The sequence below is a fragment of the Procambarus clarkii genome, chromosome 37 (assembly GCF_040958095.1).
Source record: "Procambarus clarkii isolate CNS0578487 chromosome 37, FALCON_Pclarkii_2.0, whole genome shotgun sequence".
NCBI classification, from domain to species: domain Eukaryota; kingdom Metazoa; phylum Arthropoda; class Malacostraca; order Decapoda; family Cambaridae; genus Procambarus; species Procambarus clarkii.
Window position 1 is genome coordinate 41967672 of NC_091186.1, and position 20211 is coordinate 41987882.

General features: G+C 45.2%; 2 protein-coding genes across 8 annotated transcripts in view; both read right to left on the reverse strand.

Annotated features, from left to right (window-relative positions):
• LOC123765811 (uncharacterized) overlaps nt 1–15209 on the reverse strand; it is a 29884-nt gene extending 14675 nt beyond the window's left edge. For 5 of the 7 annotated variants that reach the window (XM_069337423.1, XM_069337421.1, XM_069337422.1 and 2 more), the window contains exons 1-4: nt 14962–15209; nt 8945–9034; nt 5213–5391; nt 4791–4955 (exon numbers count right to left, since the gene is read on the reverse strand). The gene's annotated coding sequence lies outside the window, so the exon portion shown is untranslated. Of the gene's footprint in view, nt 4256–4790; nt 4956–5212; nt 5392–8944; nt 9035–14961 lie in introns of those variants that run through there. The other 2 variants (XM_069337418.1, XM_069337419.1) reach the window with 2 other exon arrangements.
• A 131-nt stretch (nt 15210–15340) lies between these two features.
• Nucleotides 15341–20211, reverse strand: part of LOC123765933 (uncharacterized) — a 270914-nt gene continuing 266043 nt past the window's right edge. The window contains exons 5-6 of the mRNA XM_069337425.1: nt 19090–19269; nt 15341–18973 (exon numbers count right to left, since the gene is read on the reverse strand). Coding sequence (XP_069193526.1) covers nt 18461–18973; nt 19090–19269 — 693 coding nt within the window. The 3' untranslated portion in view covers nt 15341–18460. The remainder of the gene's footprint in view (nt 18974–19089; nt 19270–20211) is intronic.

Here is a 20211-nt window from a genome sequence, read left to right on the forward strand (position 1 = left end):
AAACCATACGCGAAGACTCGAGGAGAAGATCGAACCAGCTACGTGACGTACCGGCCCGATCTGCTGAAAGAGGCGGAGCCGCGGGAAAACCCTCGGGTTCGGACACCGAGCAACCAGCGCCTGAAACCAAGGCTGGGCCGGCCACCAAGGGGCCAGAAGGACAACTCTCCCCCGGTAAGTCTCTAAGCGAGTCAGGACCTGGAGCAACAGCCGAACCGGGGGAAAGAGGTACAGGAACCCCCACCTCGACCAGTCGAGCCGAAAGGCATCGACCCCGACGGCCTCGCAATCGGGGAAGGGCGCCGCATAAACGGGAAGACGCCGCGACCACGCCGACGCGAAGAGGTCCACCTCGGGGCGCCCGAACGTCTGGCAAAGCCAACGGAAAGACTCGTCATCGACCGTCCACTCCGTGGAGAGGGGAACGAAGCGAGACAGGGCGTCGGCCAAGACGTTGGACACGCCCCGTACGTGAACCGCCAGGAGAGCCAAACCCCGAGAACTCAGCAGACGAGTCACCCGAAGCGACCAACCCCAAAGAGACAAGGACCGCATCGAACCCCCGCGGTTCAGGCAATGAACCACCGGAGAGCAGTCCGAATGGAGCCGAATCGTCGATCCGCGGGCCACCCGAATCCTCCCCAGAGCAAACCACACTGCCGCGAACTCCCGCACCGTACTGTGAGCTCGACGGAAGGACGGATCCCAACGCCCCTGGCCGGCCTGGTGAGCACTGGTCACAAAACCCCAGCCGAGAGACGACGCATCCGTGTACACATCGAGCGAGGGCTCGAGTAGGCGCCAAGGCACTGAACCCCGAAAAACCTGAAGAGGAAGCCGGTGACGCAGCAACCGACGCAAGGCCCCCGGGGGTCGAACTCTGCGATCGCGAGAGAGGCGGAAGGGGGAACCCCGAAGGAACCAGAACAGCCGTCGAATCCAAACCCGACCCGGCGGGTAGACCACCATCGCGAAGTTCAGGCTCCCGCACAGCCCCTCGAGCAACCGCCGGGTGACCCGAGGGCCCTCCAGAAACAGACGAAGGCGGGACCGCAGCCGCAGGAGAGACTCCGGAGGGAGAGACAAGGAGGCGGTTCGAGAGTCCCACACGAGACCCAGCCAAGTCCGAACCCGAGAGGGAACCAGATGGGACTTCCTCCAGTTCACCAAGAACCCGAACCCGGCGAGCTGGGAAAGAACCAAATCCCTGGCTAGCAAGCAAGCTGACTGGCTGGGAGCCCAAACCAGCCAGTTGTCGAGGTAGGCCAACACCCGAACACCTAGGAGACGCAAACGAGCCACCACAACCCGTGTAAGGCGTGTGAACACGCGAGGTGCCAGGTTCAACCCGAATGGGAGACAACGAAAGCGGTAACTCAGACGCCCCACTACAAAATCGAGCCAGTCCCTGAACCGCGGATGAATCGGGACATGCCAATAAGCGTCCCGGAGGTCCAGGGACACCATCCAAGCTCCCGGCTCCAAGAGGAGCCGAACCCGAGACAGCGTAGTCATCCGAAAGGAGGGGCAATGAACCCAGGGGTTCAGACGGGACAAGTCCAGAATGAACCGCAGGTCCGCGCAGTCCCGTTTCGGAACCGGAAACAGACGGGAAACCCATCTGAGGGACGACGTCGTTTCGACGACGCCCAAGCGTACCCACTCCAAGACGACTCGACAGAGCGCAGGGGAAGAAGCCTGCCCTGCCAGCCCCGACCCCCCAAAGGGGGGAGGGGCCACCCAACGCCACCGCAGGCCGCGAGACACGACCCGAAAGGCCCACGAATCGTGGGACCAGGCGCAAGCCGCCCCCCCCATCGCCCCGTCAAAGGGGCAAACCGCCAAAGGGCCGGCGACCCTTACGAGACCCAGAACCCCGCACAGCGCGAACACCGCGCCGAACAGACGAGGGAGGGTCCGCAGGAGGAGCCAACCCCAAACCTGACACCAGAGGCCTACCACGACGAGAGGAACCCCGAGCCCTGGCACGACCTTTCCGGGAAGACCCACCCCGGGACCCCCGGAAAACCAACAAGTCCGACATCGGACGACAAGCCGCCGACACAGCCTGAATAAACTGCGCCACGGCCGACTCCCCAAACAGGAGAGGACAAAAAGGTGAAGAACGCCTAAGAGCCAGAGCCCAAGCAGATTCCACGGAGGAACCCAGCACCGCCTGCCGACATGCGAGACGGGAAGCATAGAACAGGGAAACCGCATCCCGCAAAATCGGCGTGAACAGCTTCAACAAGGCAGCCGACGAACGCGCAGCCGAGGACAAGGTGCCGGACCCCGGGACGGACCCAAGCATCCCCACATCCTCCACGAGCCAATCCGAAGACAGCTCCAGGAGGGAAAAGAACCGCAAGGCCGAACACAAAAGGCCCCGAGCGCGCAAGTCCTCCGCCACGAGCGCCGCCGAAAGGGAGGGAACCTGCACATGGAGCTGAATAACGCCCACATCGCGGGGAAGGGCAGGGGCAAACAAGCACTCATTCAGGTACTCAAGATCACCCCCCAGGAAAACCTGAAGCACCGTGGAAGCTTCCCGCCACTCCAGCGTGCGGGAACGACAGAAGGAATGCCAGGAATCCAGACCAAACAAGGGGCAGTCTGCTAGCCAGGACGACTCCGGAACCTCGTAACGGAGCCAGAAAGGGAACGAAGTCCCAAACCTGAACGTGGACGGATCCATTTCCGAGGCATAATCCGGGTCACACAGGAGGTAAGCTGCAAAGGCCGCTCGCACCACACCAGGTTGGATGCGATAAGCCGAAAACCTCCGGAAGGACAGAACCGACGTACCTGGGGGAACACGGAACCGTACCCGGGGAGGGGCCGATACCAAATCCAACTCGTACGCAGAGGGTGGGAAAGAAAACCCCACTCCTTGTAACAATAAGCCCCGCTCAGTGGGAAGAAAAACCCAGGCGGGGTCCAGCGGGGCCCAAAGGCCCCCAAGTCAGCCCCTCCCCAGCCTCGAGGTCCGTCACCACAGGACCCGAGGCCGAGTCCTCTCCCCAAGCCCCGACCCCACAAGACAAGGATGGAGCAGCCGGAAAAGCTGGAGGAAGGGGGGCCCACTGGTCAGACCCTGAAGCTTCGGCCGGGAGACAAGACTCGAATGCCTCTGCCGCCGCCCCCCGGAAGGGGCAACCCCCGAAGCTGCCCGAGTCTCGAGATCAAGTAACCCCTGCTCCGACCCCGAAACCCTCAGACGCTTCGGGGCCGGAAGCAGGGGCGGGGGACCAGAACGAACAGAAGGGGAAGGACGAGGAGATGCGGACTGAACCAGGATCGAAGCGACCCCCACCCCCAAGTCCGGGTCTCGAAAAGCAAAGCGGGGCAGCCCCGGGGCATCCGGGGAAGCAACCAACCGAGCGCGTTGCAACAGACGAAACCTAGACTGCAACGCACGTGCCGCCTGTACCCGAATAGAATCATCAGAGGATTGGGTAAATTGAGTCACAAGCAAGCAGCAACACTCACAGGACTCAGGGTCGAAAGTATCACCGACCCAACAGGCAGCGTGGCAGAGGCAAAAACAATGAGGGTCACCCTGAGACAAGGGGACCGAGCAACCCTCAAACTCGCACACAGCGAGTGGGGACTCCGGGGTCACATCCATCGGACCCACGCGCCCCCTAGGGGATTCCCAGGGTCCTGAGCGTTTACTTTAAGAGGACTCGCGCTCAGGTAGTCCCAGGCAGGGTGCCGCAAACCGGCGCCCAAAACTACCAAGCAAACTTCTAAAGCTGAACCCCAGGGACGTGTACACTCACGGGGACCTAGCAGGGGGCGCCACCGAGGAGAACAGTGGAAGGGCAAACAAACTGAATAAAATGACAGAACCCCCCACCAGGCAAAAACAAAAAGAAAAACAAAACCCCGCAAGAGGACAGCGAACCCCAAGGAACAGAGCCGGCCGCGATGTCGGGAAATACAAGCTGAGCAGCACCCTGCGCCCCTACCAGTGCAAACTGCCTCTTACCTGCCGGTAACAAGGGAGAACAGAACACCCAAGAGCCCAACAGGCGGCCGAAAAACCGAAAGGTAAAACGGACCAGCAGAGGCAGACCCCGAGGAGCCTGTGGAAGGTGACCCCAAGCCCCAAGGGCAGTACTTACAGGGCACCTAGGGAAGGCAGCCCTAGGCGCATGCAGCCCGAGTACTGAAGATAACTCCTGGCTCTCGCACCCACAAAACTAACACCACACGCAAAGCACAGTGCAGTAGCGACACCGGAGCCAGAGCACACGACCATCGCCTATAGCATCAGCCTCAAGAACTGAGGTGTGGGTAGCCGGCGCGGGGGGTCTGGGGCTCCCCCTTCCCCCTCCCGGGGAGGGGGGAGCTGCGCAGACAGCGGCGCGGCAGTGTGTGACGTCACACTAGTTTGCTTGTTTTCAGTTGGGGAGTTCTATCCACTAGTTCGGTTTTAGGTAGCAATTTTAACCAGAATAGGGGTTTGTTTTGGGGCGCTTACCTTTCTGGGTGCCTGTTCCGGTCGATGGCAGACATAGAATGCTTCCAACTACACGGGGGCTTCTATAGGCCATTGCTCCCCTTGCCTCTCTGAGGGGGCCCGGTTCTGGCCGTGGTCCCCGGTAGGCCTAAGAACTCCATACACATGACTGATGCCAAAGTCTGACATTAGCATATCAGCCTGGGATAGCTCCGGGGAGCCGACGGGGCTCCCCCCAGAAAATATATTACTATAACAAGTTATTTATAATTACATTTAAGAGCAGTTAGTGATTATATTTAACTGTTGACAATAATACTAATACCTAAAGCTCTGCTTTTTCTAGACGAAGTGCCAGTGTACATAATTGTCCGCCTCTTTGGGTTGTTATTTTGGGAATCATAAATTGCTCGAAGCCTTGTTATCTCCTCTTCAATCTCCTTCAATTTCTTTTGGTGTTGTAAATCTTGCACACTTTTATGCAACTCATCTGAACATAGATAAAGAACACAAAGTATTCTATGTAAAGCTGGAAAATGATATTATCCAACACAAATACGTGAAGTGTGTGAAAGCTGTATTTTAAATGCAGATGACATAAATTGCTCATTTGACAATATATGTTGGTAATCTTTACAACAATATGAAAGGGAGTAAAATATTTCCTTTAAATAAAATTAAATTAATCAATTATATGTTATTTATTTCCATATTAAACATTGTGAATAAAAATATAAGTGAGCTTACCATGTACAACAGGTATATGTTTTTTTTTTCTGATCTCTTGATATTTGCCTGAGCCTAGCTTTCCGGCTGAGCTTTACGTTTGGCATCAAAAAGCCTATAGCCACACTTGCAGACATGTTGATTAATGTTCACGATAATATTACATGAGGGACATAATCGCTGTAAAGCGTTTCTCAGGACTGAAAAATAAAGATGTAATCTGGGTTATGATAAACTGTGCAGTACAGTATAATTACATTATAATGTAGAACTACCTAAGCTCACCAGAAGTCAAACACAATATGGGAAATCATTCATATTTGAATGATCAAATAAATGAGCAAATGATGAATGAATGATTTGAATGAGCAAATCATTCAACATAAAAGACCACATGGATAGTGAAATCTGGATCCAAAATTATAATTTATATAGATGTGACAGAGTAATAAGGTCAGGTGGAAGAGTAGGTCTGTATATTAAAGAGGAACTGGCATGAACAGTGCTCCTGAACTCAACTAATGAGGTGGTAGAGGTACTTGGAATCAGGGTTGAAAATATAAATCTAATTATTATTTTAATATACAAACTGCAAGATGCAACAGTTGAGAAATTAACTGAGCAAATCCACAAAATAGAGAATATCCTTGATAACTTAGCAAACCCAGTACCAGATATTATCTTCTTTGCAGACTTCAATCTGCCCATTTTAAAATGGAGAATAGTAAAAATAACATTATTGCAGGAAATCAACCTGGAAATAACAAACTACAAGTCAGAGAACTACTGACATTCTGTGACAAATTCTCGCACAGTCAGCAGATTACAGAACCAACTAAGAACGAAAACACGCTGCACCTGATATTTACAAACAATGATGAGCTAATCAGCGACATTACTGTCTCAAACACTACGTACTCGGACAACATTGAAGTGAAAACTAACATTAATAATGGTAGTAGGCCTAAGAGAAACAACAAGTGAGAAGGGTTATTCAATAAATCCAATTTTAATAATAATAATAAAAGGATAGACTGGGCAAAAATAAATGGGGAACTTACGAACGTTCAATGGGAATGTGTTCTAAGTAATAAACATCATACACAAAGAATAGAAAAAACAGACTTCTGAAGCCTATGAAGTCTGTCTGAAACATGTTCCTTTGAGGAAAGCCAGAAAGAGGTCCAACGTAGAAAGAAAACGCAGGCAACACTACAAAAAGAGACAAAAAACAACGGAAATGATTAAGCAGACAACTTTTCATAGAAAGAAGGAATAATTTAAACAGGGAGATTGTAGAAATAAAACAGAGACTGAAGCATTCATATCAGATTGAAGAGAGGCAACTAGACAAAAAAGCAATTCAAGAAATAAAGGAAAACCCAAAATATTTCCTCATTTATGCTAAATCATAAGAAAATATCACTGCCAATATTGGACCTATTTGTATTAGTGAAGGTTCATACATTGAGGATGACAAATTTCTAATTTTTCATAACACTAATTTTACAATTAGAGAAATCCTAAAGAAGCTGTATGAGGATATGTTTAGCACTCAGATACACAGCATGAAAGTAAAAAATCCGGACAACTTCTTTATGCGTGATATCCAAACCCCTGTAAATATAACCAATATCAACACGAGCATGGAACATTTTGAAAGAGAATTTTACAATATGCCCATGCACTCAGCCCCGGGTCCAGACTCATGGAATTTAATATTTATAAAGAAATGCAAAGTGACATTAGCACAGGCACTCAGTATAGTGAGTAGGATGAGATTGGACACGGGGGAAATATCAGATGCGCTTAAAGCAGCAAACATAGCCCCTCTACACAAGAGAGGGAGCAAAGCACTGGCAAAGAATTATAGACCAGTTGCACTAACGTCCCACATAATAAAAGTATTTGAGATATTGATCAGGAGTCAGGTCACTACTTTCATGGAAACAAATGATCTCCACAATCCAGGCGAACATGGATTTACAACGGGAAGATCATGCCTCTCACAGCTACTTGACCATTACGACAAAATCACTGAGGCATTAGAAGAAAAAGGGAATGCAGATGTGGTATACAGTACACGGATTTCACAAACGCATTCGACAAATTTGACCATGGAGTGATAGCACACAAACTGAGGTCAATGGGAATAACTGGTAAAATAGGACGCTGGATACTCAGTTTTCTGTCAAACAGAACACAAAGAGTAACAGTCAACCATATAAAATCGAGTCCAAGAACAGTTAAAAGCTCTGTACCTCAAGATACAGTCCTTGCACCATTGCTTTCCCTTATTCTCATATAAGATATAGACTCATATACAAGGCACAGCGTTGGATCATCCTTGGCAGATGACACAAAAATCAGCTTAAAAATGACCTCTGCTGAAGATATTGAAAAACTACAAGTAGATACAGTATTAATAAAGTTTACGACTGGGCAGCAGAAAATAACATGATGTTTAAAAGCGACAAATTCCAGGTACTCAGATATGGTAAAAATGAGAACCTTAAACATAATACAGGGTACAAGACACAATCAAATTTGTCCATAGTAGGAAAGTAACATGTAAAGGACTTGGGAATAATAATGTCTGACGAACTAAAGTTTAGGGAGCATAACCAAGCAAATATTGTGGCAGCCAGAAAAATGAGAGGATGGATTACGAGAACTTTCAAATTCAGGGATCCCATCACAATGGGTGTACTCTTCAAGTCACTTGTGTTGTCCCTTCTTGAGTACTGCTCAGTACTCACTTTCCCCTTCAGAGCAGGTGAAGATTGCTGAAATAGAGGGAATACAGAGAACATATACAGCATGCATAGACTCGATAAAGCACCTAAATTATTGGGATCGTCTCAAAGCTCTCCAAATGTACTCACTAGAAAGGAGACAAGAGAGATACCAAATAATATACACATGGAAAATACTGGAGGGCTAGGTCCCAAATCTACACAGTAAAATAACAACATACTGAAGTAAACAATATGGAAGAAAATGAAGAATATAACCAGTGAAGAGCAGGAGTGCCATAGACACAATCAGAGAGTACTGAATAAACATCAGAGGTCTGCGGTTTTTCAACATACTCCTAGCGAGCATAAGAAATATTGCCGGAACAACCGTGGACTTCTTCAAGAGAAAACTAGATAGTTTTCTCAAAGGAGTGCCGGACCAACCGGGCTGTAGTGGGTATGTGGGCCTGCAGGCCACTCCAAGCAACAGCCTGGTGGACCCAACTCTCACAAGTCAAGCCTGGCCTACTGCCAGTCTTGCTGAGTAAAAGAACTCCCAGAACCCCATCAAGCAGGTATTGATTGCACTTTAAATACTTAGTATAAGCAAAGATATTTAATGTCTGGTGAAGGATGGAGGGTAGGCAGTCCAAGAGAGGAGGTGCATACTCTAGATGAAAGCAAACTAAGTAATACTTAATAAATATTCTAAATTGGAATTTTAGTTAATAATGTACAATCTTTGGATGACAAAACAACACATCAGAAAACGAAGATGCAATGATCTTTACGTCTGTCTGGGACAATTATCAAATTGTGTAATTAATATTTTTGTGAATCATTTGCTAATTATACTCTTAGCTAAATGGATAAATGTAGCATGAAAGACTGCTTCATACACTTTTCTGTCCTGAAAATTATGATAATTTGGGCTATCATAAAGTATGCAATATGATTAAAATATAGTACCGCGATAAAGGAAACCTAATCCTAATTACTGTATAATGAAACTTACTTGGATTTTTGGAATCCATTGTTGCAATGAGCTCTCAGATATTCGACTGCATGAGAAACAATATCACCGATTGAAATTGATGTTGGGCTGCTGTAAAATTTACCCAAAAGGTACAAAACTATTTAAAACCAGGCATAAAATAGAATCAGTTTAGATTAATTATATAAAACTACAAGAACAAGGTAGGATGCATACTTGCACCACCATCCAAAAACTGCAAATGAGAGTTGTGACATGCAAATCTCATAAGCACTTTTTGTTTACATATTAACTTCTTGGCATTTTTTCAGTAATTAAACTGAGATAAAAATAAAATTAATACATGTGAAAATACAAGCAAAATATAACTGAAATTTGAACAATGAAACTTTACAGATGATACAGAAGACACAAGTAAATTGGCACTGTAGGAGACATTGAAAAAACAGAAATAACATGATTTTAACAGTGATAAGTTACAGGTGCTGAAGTATGGTAGAAACGAGGAAATTAAATGAAACAAGGAACACAGGACACAATCAGACCTACTCTATGAAGGAAAAAAACATGCAAGAGATCTGAGAATTACGACGTCTGACGACCTCACACTTTGTGAACATAACTGAGCAAATATAGTGGCGGCCAGAAAAATAATGGGATGGTTTATGAGACTGTTAAAATTCAAAGACCCCACCCACAGTAATGCTAATACTATTCAAATAACTGGTGCTGTCCCATCTTGAGTATTGCTCGGTACTGACTCCCCCTTTCTGAACAGGAGAAATCTCTGAATTAGAGGAAATAAAGAGACCATAAACAGCAAACATATAAATGATAAAACATCTAAATAATTGAGACCGTCTCAAAGCTCTCAAAATGTACTCTCTGGACAGGAGACAAGAATGGTATCAAATAATACATATATGTAAGATACTAGAGGGCCAGGTCCCAAATTTGCACAGCATAATATAACAACATACTGGAGCTAAAGATACAGAAGGAGATTAATAATAGGTGTCATAGGTACAATCAGAGAGCAGAGTCTTAACAGTAGGGGGTTCAAGGGCTGATTGCTAGGCTAGGCAAGGGTAGACTAGGCTTGGCTAGTGTTGGCTAGGTTATGCTAGGAAGAAGTAGGCTAGGCTGATTTACTCCACCAGTAATTGGCGGTCTGTCTAATTACAAGCTACCACAAGCTACACAAGCTTCACATAGCTTCCTGGCAATATGTTAGTAATTAATAAATAAGATATATTTACTCATTATAATGTTGGTACTGAATGTACAACACGAAAAAACCTAATTTTAATCTGAAAAAGTATCTTTTTATAAAGAAATTAGACGAAAATAAAGAAATGGTGACACCAAATCAAGTCGACGATCCAAGCATCGGTTAGGTTAGGTTAGGTTAGGTTAGGTTAGGTTAGGTTAGGTTTGGTTTGGTTAAGTTAGGTTAGATTTGGTTAGGTTAGATTTGGTTAGGTTAGATTTGGTTAGGATAGATTTGGTTAGGTTAGATTTGGTTAGGTTTGATTAGGTTAGGTTAGGTTAGGTTAGGTCAGCCTAACATATCATATTTATTCATTACTAACGTATTGCCAGGAAGCTTTGTGAAGCTTGTGTAGCTTGTGGTAGCTTGTGGTAATTAGACAGACCCGTAATTGGGGGGAAAGGGGGGAGGGGGGAACCTCAATATAAGCTTGGTATACTCTGCTATAAAGCAGAGTATATAAAGACAGCAACGAACTCTGAACACAACCCAGGGACTGAGAATTTAGAGAGTCAAAGTAGCAATGTAGAAGGGTATAGTGTCGAGGTACACAAAAATGAAGGCAATATTGTAGAGCACACTGGTGATATGAATAAGGAGAGAAAAAATAAGACGAACGAGAACACAAATGAGAAAGACGAAAGCAACAAGGAGAAAGATAAGGGCAATACCGAGAATGAATGCAGAAACGAGAAAGTTGGAACAAAAAACACAGAGGTAGCCAAGTCGTGCACGGGTACAAACAAGAATAATACAATCACAAATGAAAATATTTGCTGGTATTATGCAAAAGGACAGTGTAGATATGGGCCCAGAGGCACGGAATGCTCATTCATGCACCCACGGAAATGCCGAAACTGGTTAGGGAAAGGCAGGTGTCGTTTTGATACAGAGTGTAGATATTTTCACCCTAAGCTATGCACACTCTCAGTCAATGAGAGGAAATGCTACGATCTTCACTGCCCCGATTTCCACGTCAGAGGTACACAGCGCCATATAAGAGAAGAAGTCCAACATAATAGCCCTGAAAATTTTTTAGAGGCAGGTACAAACAGAGGGAGAAACAGACAGGCAGAAACGTGGCAGGAGTACGGATGGAGAAGGGGAAATGCCCAAGACTGGACTACAGTTCGTCATCAAGCCCACACATACTACACCCCCCCAACTACACAGAGACTACCACACTCCCCAGTATCACTTCCAAAACTGGACAAACCAATGCCACAACAACACACCCTGGGTCAGGGTAGAGAGGAGGGAGAACTACCAAAACCTTCCAGAAGTTACACACAACATGGACAATCATTCATATTTGCAAACATTCAAGGTTTAAAGCCAAAGTCAAGAAATAAAGTTAAGTTCATAAATGGCCTTCTATTAGAGTCAAACTCAATATTTGGGGCATTCACGGAAACTCATACAAAAGATTACATGGATGGTGAAATCTGGATTCCAAATTATAATCTATATAGATGTGATAGAAAAACTAGGTCAAATGGAGGAGTAGGTCTGTATATTAAAGAAGACCTGGTATGCACAGAACTACTAAACTCAACTAATGAGGTGGTAGAGGTACTTGGAATGAAGGTAGAGAAACTAAACCTAATTATTATTCTAATATATAAACCGCCAGATACAACGATTGAGGAATTCACAGAGCAGATGCACAAAATAGAGAACATACTTGACAACCTAGCAAACCCAGCTCCAGATATTATCTTTCTTGGAGATTTCAATTTACCGAGTCTAAGATGGAGAACGGCAAACACAAATATCATAGCAGGGAATGACCCGGGAAATAACCAACCACAGGTCAGAGAACTTTTGAGATTCTGTGACAAATTCTCGCTCAATCAACAGATTACAGAACCAACTAGGAACGAAAACACACTAGACTTGTTATTCACAAACAATGATGAACTAATCAGGGATATCACAATCTCAGATACTTCATACTCAGACCATAAGCTTATTGAAGTGCGAACTAGCATAAATAACGGTAGTAGGTCTAAGAGACCCAACAAGCGAGAAGGAATATTCAATCAATTCAATTTCAACAATAAGAGGATTGACTGGGAAAAAATAAATGTAGACCTTGCAACCATTCAATGGGAAACGGTCTTAAGCGACAAAACTCCCACACAGGGAATAGCTCAACTGACAGCTGAAGCTTACAAGGTCTGCTTGAAGCACGTACCTGTGAGGAGGGGCAGAAAGAGGACCACTCTAGAAAGAGAACGGAGACGACTGTACAGGAGAAGGAAAAAAATAACGGAAATGCTTCGGCAGACACAACTATCACAAGAAAGGAAAACAAGCCTAAGCAGGGAGATTGAGGAAATAGAACAAATGTTGAAGCGATCATATGAGTCTGAGGAAATGGAATTGGAACAGAAAGCTATACAAGAGATAAGGAAAAATCCGAAATATTTTTTCACATACGCAAAATCAAAATCCAAAACCTCGACCAGTATTGGACCGTTAATTACAAATGAAGGTACGTACACAGAGGACAACAAAGAGATTAGTGAAATTCTAAGAAGCCAGTATGAGGCTATGTTTAGCACACCAATAAACAACATGAAAGTTGATGACCCAGACAGCTTCTTTATGAATGACATTCAAGCTGCAGATAATATAACGGATATTACCACAAACTCGGAAGACTTTGAAAGAGAAATTGATAATATGCCTATGCACTCAGCTCCTGGGCCTGACTCATGGATTTCAATATTCATAAAGAAATGTAAAGTACCAGTAGCGAGAGCACTCAGCGTAATATGGAGAAAGAGCCTGGATACAGGGGAGATACCAGCAGCACTTAAATCTGCAGATATAGCTCCGTTGCACAAGGGGGGGAGTAAAGCCTTGGCAAAAAATTATAGGCCAGTTGCACTAACATCACACATAATAAAAGTGTTTGAAAGAGTGATTAGGAATCAAATTTCTAGTTTTATGGAAAACAATGAATTGCACAATCCAGGACAACATGGATTTAGAGCGGGAAGATCCTGTCTGTCACAGTTACTCAACCACTATGACAAAATCACAGAAGCCCTAGAAGAAAAGCAAAATGCAGATGTTGTATACACAGACTTTGCAAAGGCGTTCGACAAATGTGACCATGGGGTGATAGCTCACAAAATGAGGTCAATAGGAATAACTGGAAAAGTAGGACGCTGGATACTCAATTTCCTGTTGAACAGAACACAAAGAGTAACAGTCAATCAGATAAAATCGAGTCCAAGCGATGTTAAAAGCTCTGTACCTCAAGGTACAGTCCTTGCACCGCTACTGTTCCTTATTCTCATATCTGATATAGACAAAAATACACGCCACAGCTTCGTGTCGTCCTTTGCAGATGACACAAAAATCAGCATGAAAATTACCTCTGCTGAAGACATTGAAAAACTACAAGCAGATGTCAACAAAGTTTTTGATTGGGCAGCAGAAAATAACATGATGTTTAACAGTGATAAATTTCAGGTACTCAGGTACGGCAAAAATGAGGATCTGAAACATAATACAGGGTACAAAACACAATCGAATCTTCCCATAGTAGAAAAACAGCATGTCAAGGATTTGGGAATAATGATGTCCGACGATCTAACGTTTAGGGAGCATAACCAAGCAAATATCGCGTCAGCCAGAAAAATGATCGGATGGATTACGAGAACTTTCAAATCCAGGGATCCCATCACAATGGTTGTACTCTTCAAGTCACTTGTGTTGTCCCGTCTCGAGTACTGCTCAGTACTCACTTCCCCCTTCGGAGCAGGAGAGATTGCTGAAATAGAGGGAATACAGAGAACATATACGGCACGCATAGACGCGATAAAACACCTAAATTACTGGGATCGTCTCAAAGCTCTCCAAATGTACTCTCTAGAAAGGAGACGAGAGAGATACCAAATAATATACACATGGAAAATACTGGAGGGTCAGGTCCCAAATCTACACAGTAAAATAACAACGTACTGGAGTGAACGGTATGGAAGAAAATGCAAGATTGAACCTGTGAAGAGCAGAGGTGCCATAGGCACAATCAGAGAGCACTGTATAAACATCAGGGGTCCGCGGTTGTTCAACGTCCTCCCAGCGAGCATAAGAAATATTGCCGGAACAACCGTGGACATCTTCAAGAGAAAACTGGACGATTTTCTAAGAGAAGTTCCGGATCAGCCGCGCTGTGGTGGGTACGTGGCCCTGCGGGCCGCTCCAAGCAACAGCCTGGTGGACCAAACTCTCACAAGTCGAGCCTGGCCTCGGGCCGGGCTTGGGGAGTAGAAGAACTCCCAGAACCCCATCAACCAGGTATCAACCAGGTAACCAGCCTAATTTGTTGCTTCCTGTTCTCCGACACAATGATTTATTTTACGTCAGGCTTTCAGCACAGCCGCATAAAAAACCCTGGTTATTTATTTATTAATATACGAGAAGGTACACTGGGGGTTAAGAGAGAAAATAGGAATAATGATGATTTTACAATCTTGCCCGAAACGCTATGCGTACTAGTGGCTTTAGGTATTGTATGTACTACCTCTATCTATAAATCAAACAGAATGTTTGTACTGTAACTCTGCATCTATGTATATATTTTTCCTAAATAAATTATTATTATTATTGTAAAGCCACTAGCACGCATAGCGTTTCGGGCAAAGATCCCGTACCCAGAAGCTGGGTATCTTTGGTTGCCCTGTGACTACTCTTATGACATTCCCTAACAGTATTGTTAAACTAATAACAATGAACAGTAGTTCAATATTACCGGAATAATCCAACTCATGTGGCCATGTTTTTGTTGTGAAGCCCGGTCGTTCAGTTCGTATACATCATACCTTCTTACGAAGGTTAGAGTCTTAAAAATGTCTTACCATTGCTAATAAATCATAAGATATAATTATTTACAATAATACACTGGTTGTTTTTGTTGATTTAGGGGCGATGACATGAGTAAACTGGTTATGTTGTGTTGATTTAGGGGCAACGAACTGTGGTTATTAGACTATGTTTTGTACATAAGCAAAAAACAAGATGTAATTCTTTTAATTATAACAATAATAACGACAAAAAGTTAATAATTAATGTACTTGTTAAGCAAAATTCGCAATATCTTAGTTTTCTTTAGGAAAAAATAATAAAAGACATCTGGAAAAAGATCTGCAGACTATGTCTTACATTTTATTCCGTTATTTACACTAAAAGAACAATTAAAGGTACACTATCGCCCGTGCCTGGTGCACGAGCACCAGGCACGGGCACCGGGAGCATCCCAGACACTGCCTTAATCGACTGAGATTAAGGCAGTGTTATTTTCATTCCTTTAGAACAAGGAAATCTCATTCTTAAACTGTATAATATGAGCTGCGCAATAATTTTTTGCTGATCTTCAATAAAGAAATTCTGGAGGGCTTGTGCAAGGATTAGGATGAGTTAGCCTAGTTTTTACTGTATATCCGTTTCTGGTTACTCAAGGGTGACAGTGGCGGGCAACACGAGAATAAATATTTGTATAAATTCCAATTTCGATCAGATCTACTTGGGGATAGTTTACAAATGTTTGCCATGAAATTTACGTTTTCTCTAATAGCCGAAGAGCTTATTTGAGAAAACAGTATGGCATTGAATCAGCGTGGTAAAACAATTGTATTATTGACACGACGAGTATAATCGACGTAGTTTTTATATATGTTGCCGGTCGAACACATCCTTATGTGACGTTTTATACTTATGTTCTTCTAGAACATTCTATTGCGAACACATTGGTACAAAAATGAAATACGTACATCGAAAACTAATGTCAGAACAGTGACAAGAGAATACACTTTTAAATATGGCCGCTCGATCGCCGATACACTAATTTCATTTGGGGAAATTTATTTTTTCATACGCCGTTTCGCGACAATTATTTATAACTGATATAAATGTTGCAAAAGAAGTTTAGGATTAAGTAACATATTACACATTAAAAAAAATGAATACATTAATACCTAAACAGTTTGTAAATACTAGTACAGTGATAAATTGTGCCAAACATTACACAATATTATTTACTAAGAAGCGTATGACAACTCAAAGCGGCATGATTTCAACAGGATTTTTTATAGTTGTCAAAAAACTCTGATTTTAATTATCAAGTATTTGTCACAATGTATTTTATATAATTATGAGGCAGTGGAACGACCAAATTGTTCTGTATTATAAATGCATAATGCTAAATTTCTATATACATAACAGTAAAATAATGACCACCTACATTTAGGGATAACTAGGAAATAGTAACTGGAAACTTTATTTGAACGAAAATTCAATACCAAATTTCTTAGATGTTTTTCTTAATATAAAGATCAACAGTAACGAATCTTATTCATTATGGACAAATTAACAAAAAAAAACATAATTTTCATTGAGGACCATGTATTAGAGCATACTTAGTCACTTATATATTAAAAGTATTGTGTTTTTTGAAACATTGGGGTTGTAAACAAACAGAACGGCCTACCCGAAAAGTCGTAACATAAGAAGTTGTACATGTTTGCTAATTTATTATTTGATAAATGATTATTACTAATTTACGACGACTATAAAGGTTTCCCATTAGTTAAATTACTGTAGTCTGACTAAATGCTACTACAAAACATATATAAATCCTGGGAAAGTCACAATGACCAGCGACATTAAAGCATAAAAGACTAAATAGTAACAGGAAACTGTCGGCGAACGAAAAATTCATTTCCAAATTTATTAGATGTTTTCCTAAATATAAAAATCGATGGGCTGGAATTTTCTGGATTATGGCCTAATTAAGGCAAAAATATATGTATTTTTACTTGAAGAACATATATCAGAGCATAGTCAGTGAGTTATAGTATAATAAGAGTGTGGTATTTCATTGTATAACAAGAGATAGTCCATGGAAGCAAAAATAGACGTAGTTTAAGACAAAATAACGTCCAAAAACAGCCGTAGAGTCAAACGGCAACTGTTGACGTTCTTTTTAAGAGGACAGGTTGGAACTAGAGCGACAGCACAACACCACAGTAGTGATGGTGATGGTACAGTTTACTAGAGTGGCAGCACAACACCACAGTAGTGATGGTGATGGTACAGTGAACTAGAGTGGCAGCACAACACCACAGTAGTGATGGTGGTGGTACAGTGAACTAGAGTGGCAGCACAACACCACAGTAGTGATGGTACAGTTTACTAGAGTGGCAGCACAACACCACAGTAGTGATGGTGGTGGTACAGTGAACTAGAGTGGCAGCACAACACCACAGTAGTGATGGTACAGTGAACTAGAGCAACAGCACAACACCACAGTAGTGATGGTGATGGTACAGTGAACTAGAGTGGCAGCACAACACCACACTAGTGATGGTACAGTGAACTAGAGTGACAGCACAACACCACAGTAGTGATGGTGATGGTACAGTGAACTAGAGTGGCAGCACAACATAACAGTAGTGATGGTACAGTGAACTAGAGTGGCAGCACAACACAACAGTAGTGATGGTACAGTGAACGAGAGTGGCAACACAACACCACAGTAGGGATGGTGATGGTACAGTGAACTAGAGTGGCAGCACAACACCACAGTAGTGATGGTACAGTGAACTAGAGTGGCAGCACAACATCACAGTAGTGATGGTGATGGTACAGTGAACTAGAGTGGCAGCACAACACCACAGTAGTGATGGTACAGTGAACTAGTGTGGCAGCACAACACCACAGTAATGATGGTGATGGTACAGTGAACTAGAGTGGCAGCACAACACCACAGTAGTGATGGTGGTGGTACAGTGAACTAGAGTGGCAGCACAACACCACAGTAGTGATGGTACAGTGAACTAGAGTGGCAGCACAACACCACAGTAGTGATGGTACAGTGAACTAGAGTGGCAGCACAACACCACAATAGTGATGGTGGTGGTACAGTGAACTAGAGTGGCAGCACAACACTACAGTAGTGATGGTGGTGGTACAGTGAACTAGAGTGGCAGCACAACACCACAGTAGTGATGGTATAGTGAACTAGAGTGCCAGCACATCACCACAGTAGTGATGGTGGTGGTACAGTGAACTAGAGTGGCAGCACAACACCACAGTAGTGATGGTATAGTGAACTAGAGTGCCAGCACATCACCACAGTAGTGATGGTGATGGTACAGTGAACTACAGTGGCAGCACAACACCACAGTAGTGATGGTACAGTGAATTAGAGTGGCAGCACAACACCACAGTAGTGATGGTGATGGTACAGTGAACTAGAGTGGCAGCACAACACCACAGTCCACCACAGTCACCTCCGTAATGTCACTGTGGTTGACTGCTGCCCTCACCACATCCAGGCCGCTCACCACATCACCGAAGACATATGGCCACTGGCGACCACCCTGGAGGTCCCTGGTGGTGATGGCGAACTGGGTACTCCTGGGACTCCCCGGCCAACCCGAGGCGCAAACAGCTCCTGCCCGGCCTGACTCCCGGTACCGCCCCTGGAGGTCAGGCAGCAGTGGGGCTCCTCCCTTACCATCATTACTCTCGTAGTCTCCGCCCACCACATGCTCCCCTCGCTGACCCTTGACCCCCACCCGCAACAGTTTAGTGTTGCGGTAGGTGTGGCCCCGCTGGCCCGTACACAACAACACAAACTGTCTGGCCAGCGGAATCTCAGGGGTCAGCCGGATGGTGACCCGCCCTCTTGTTGACCCCGCCCACCCGAGGTCAAGGAACGCCAGGGTGCAGGAGGGCTCCAGCACGCCCACAACCTCACTCTCCTGCAGAAAATTAAATAAATCATGCTGATAACTGTATAACAAAATGTTATCATATTAGTTATCAAAACTAAGTAAGTCAGTAATGTCAGTAAAACTAGTGGGTGTAATAAAGTAACCTGAAGGGTGTGGGCGTGGGCGGGCGTGGGCTGAGGCAGGAGTGGGTGGAGGTACAGCTGTCCGTCTTGTAGAGTTATCCTGGCGGAGCGGCGGCCATCTTGGTCTTCCTGGACGGCCAACACCCGGCCAGCCTCCACCAGCCTCTTGACGGGCTCACTCATCCTGCAGAGGTCCTCAACCTGTGGACAGTGTCAGCCCCATTATCACCTGTGGTCAGTGCCAGCCCCATTATCACCTGTGGTGAGTGTCAGCCCCATTATCACCTGTGGTCAGTGTCAGCCCCATTATCACCTGTGGTGAGTGTCAGCCCCATTATAACCTGTGGTCAGTGTCAGCCCCATTATCACCTGTGGACAGTGTCAGCCCCATTATCACCTGTGGTCAGTGTCAGCCCCATTATAACCTGTGGTCAGTGTCAGCCCCATTATCACCTGTGGACAGTGTCAGCCCCATTATCACCTGTGGTCAGTGTCAGCCCCATTATCACCTGTGGTCAGTGTCAGCCCCATTATCACCTGTGGTCAGTGTCAGCCCCATTATCACCTGTGGGCAGTGTCAGCCCCATCATCACCTGTGGGCAGTGTCAGCCCCATTATCACCTGTGGGCAGTGTCAGCCCCATTATCACCTGTGGGCAGTGTCAGCCCCATTATCACCTGTGGGCAGTGTCAGCCCCATTATCACCTGTGGGCAGTATCAGCACCAATATCCAGCCATCCTCTACTGGTAGGGGGTTGGTGCTGGACCAGTAGCTCCAGCCCCCCTCTACTGGCAGGGGGTTGATGCTGGACCTGTAGCTCCAGCCCCCCTCTACTGGCAGGGGATTGGTACTGGACCTGTAGATCCAGCCCCTCTCTACTGGCAAGGGGTTGGTGCTGAACCTGTAGCTCCAGCCCCCCTCTACTGGCAGGGGGATATTGCTGGACCTGTAGCTCCAGTCCCCCTCTACTGGCAGGGAGATGTTGCTGGACCTGTAGCTCCAGCCCTCCTCTATTGGCAGGGGGTTGGTGGTGGACCTGTAGCTCCAGCCCCCTTCTACTGGCATGGGGTTGGTGCTGGACCTGAAGCTCAAGCCCTCCTCTACTGGCAGGGGGTTGGGGGGTTGGTGCTGGTCCTGTAGCT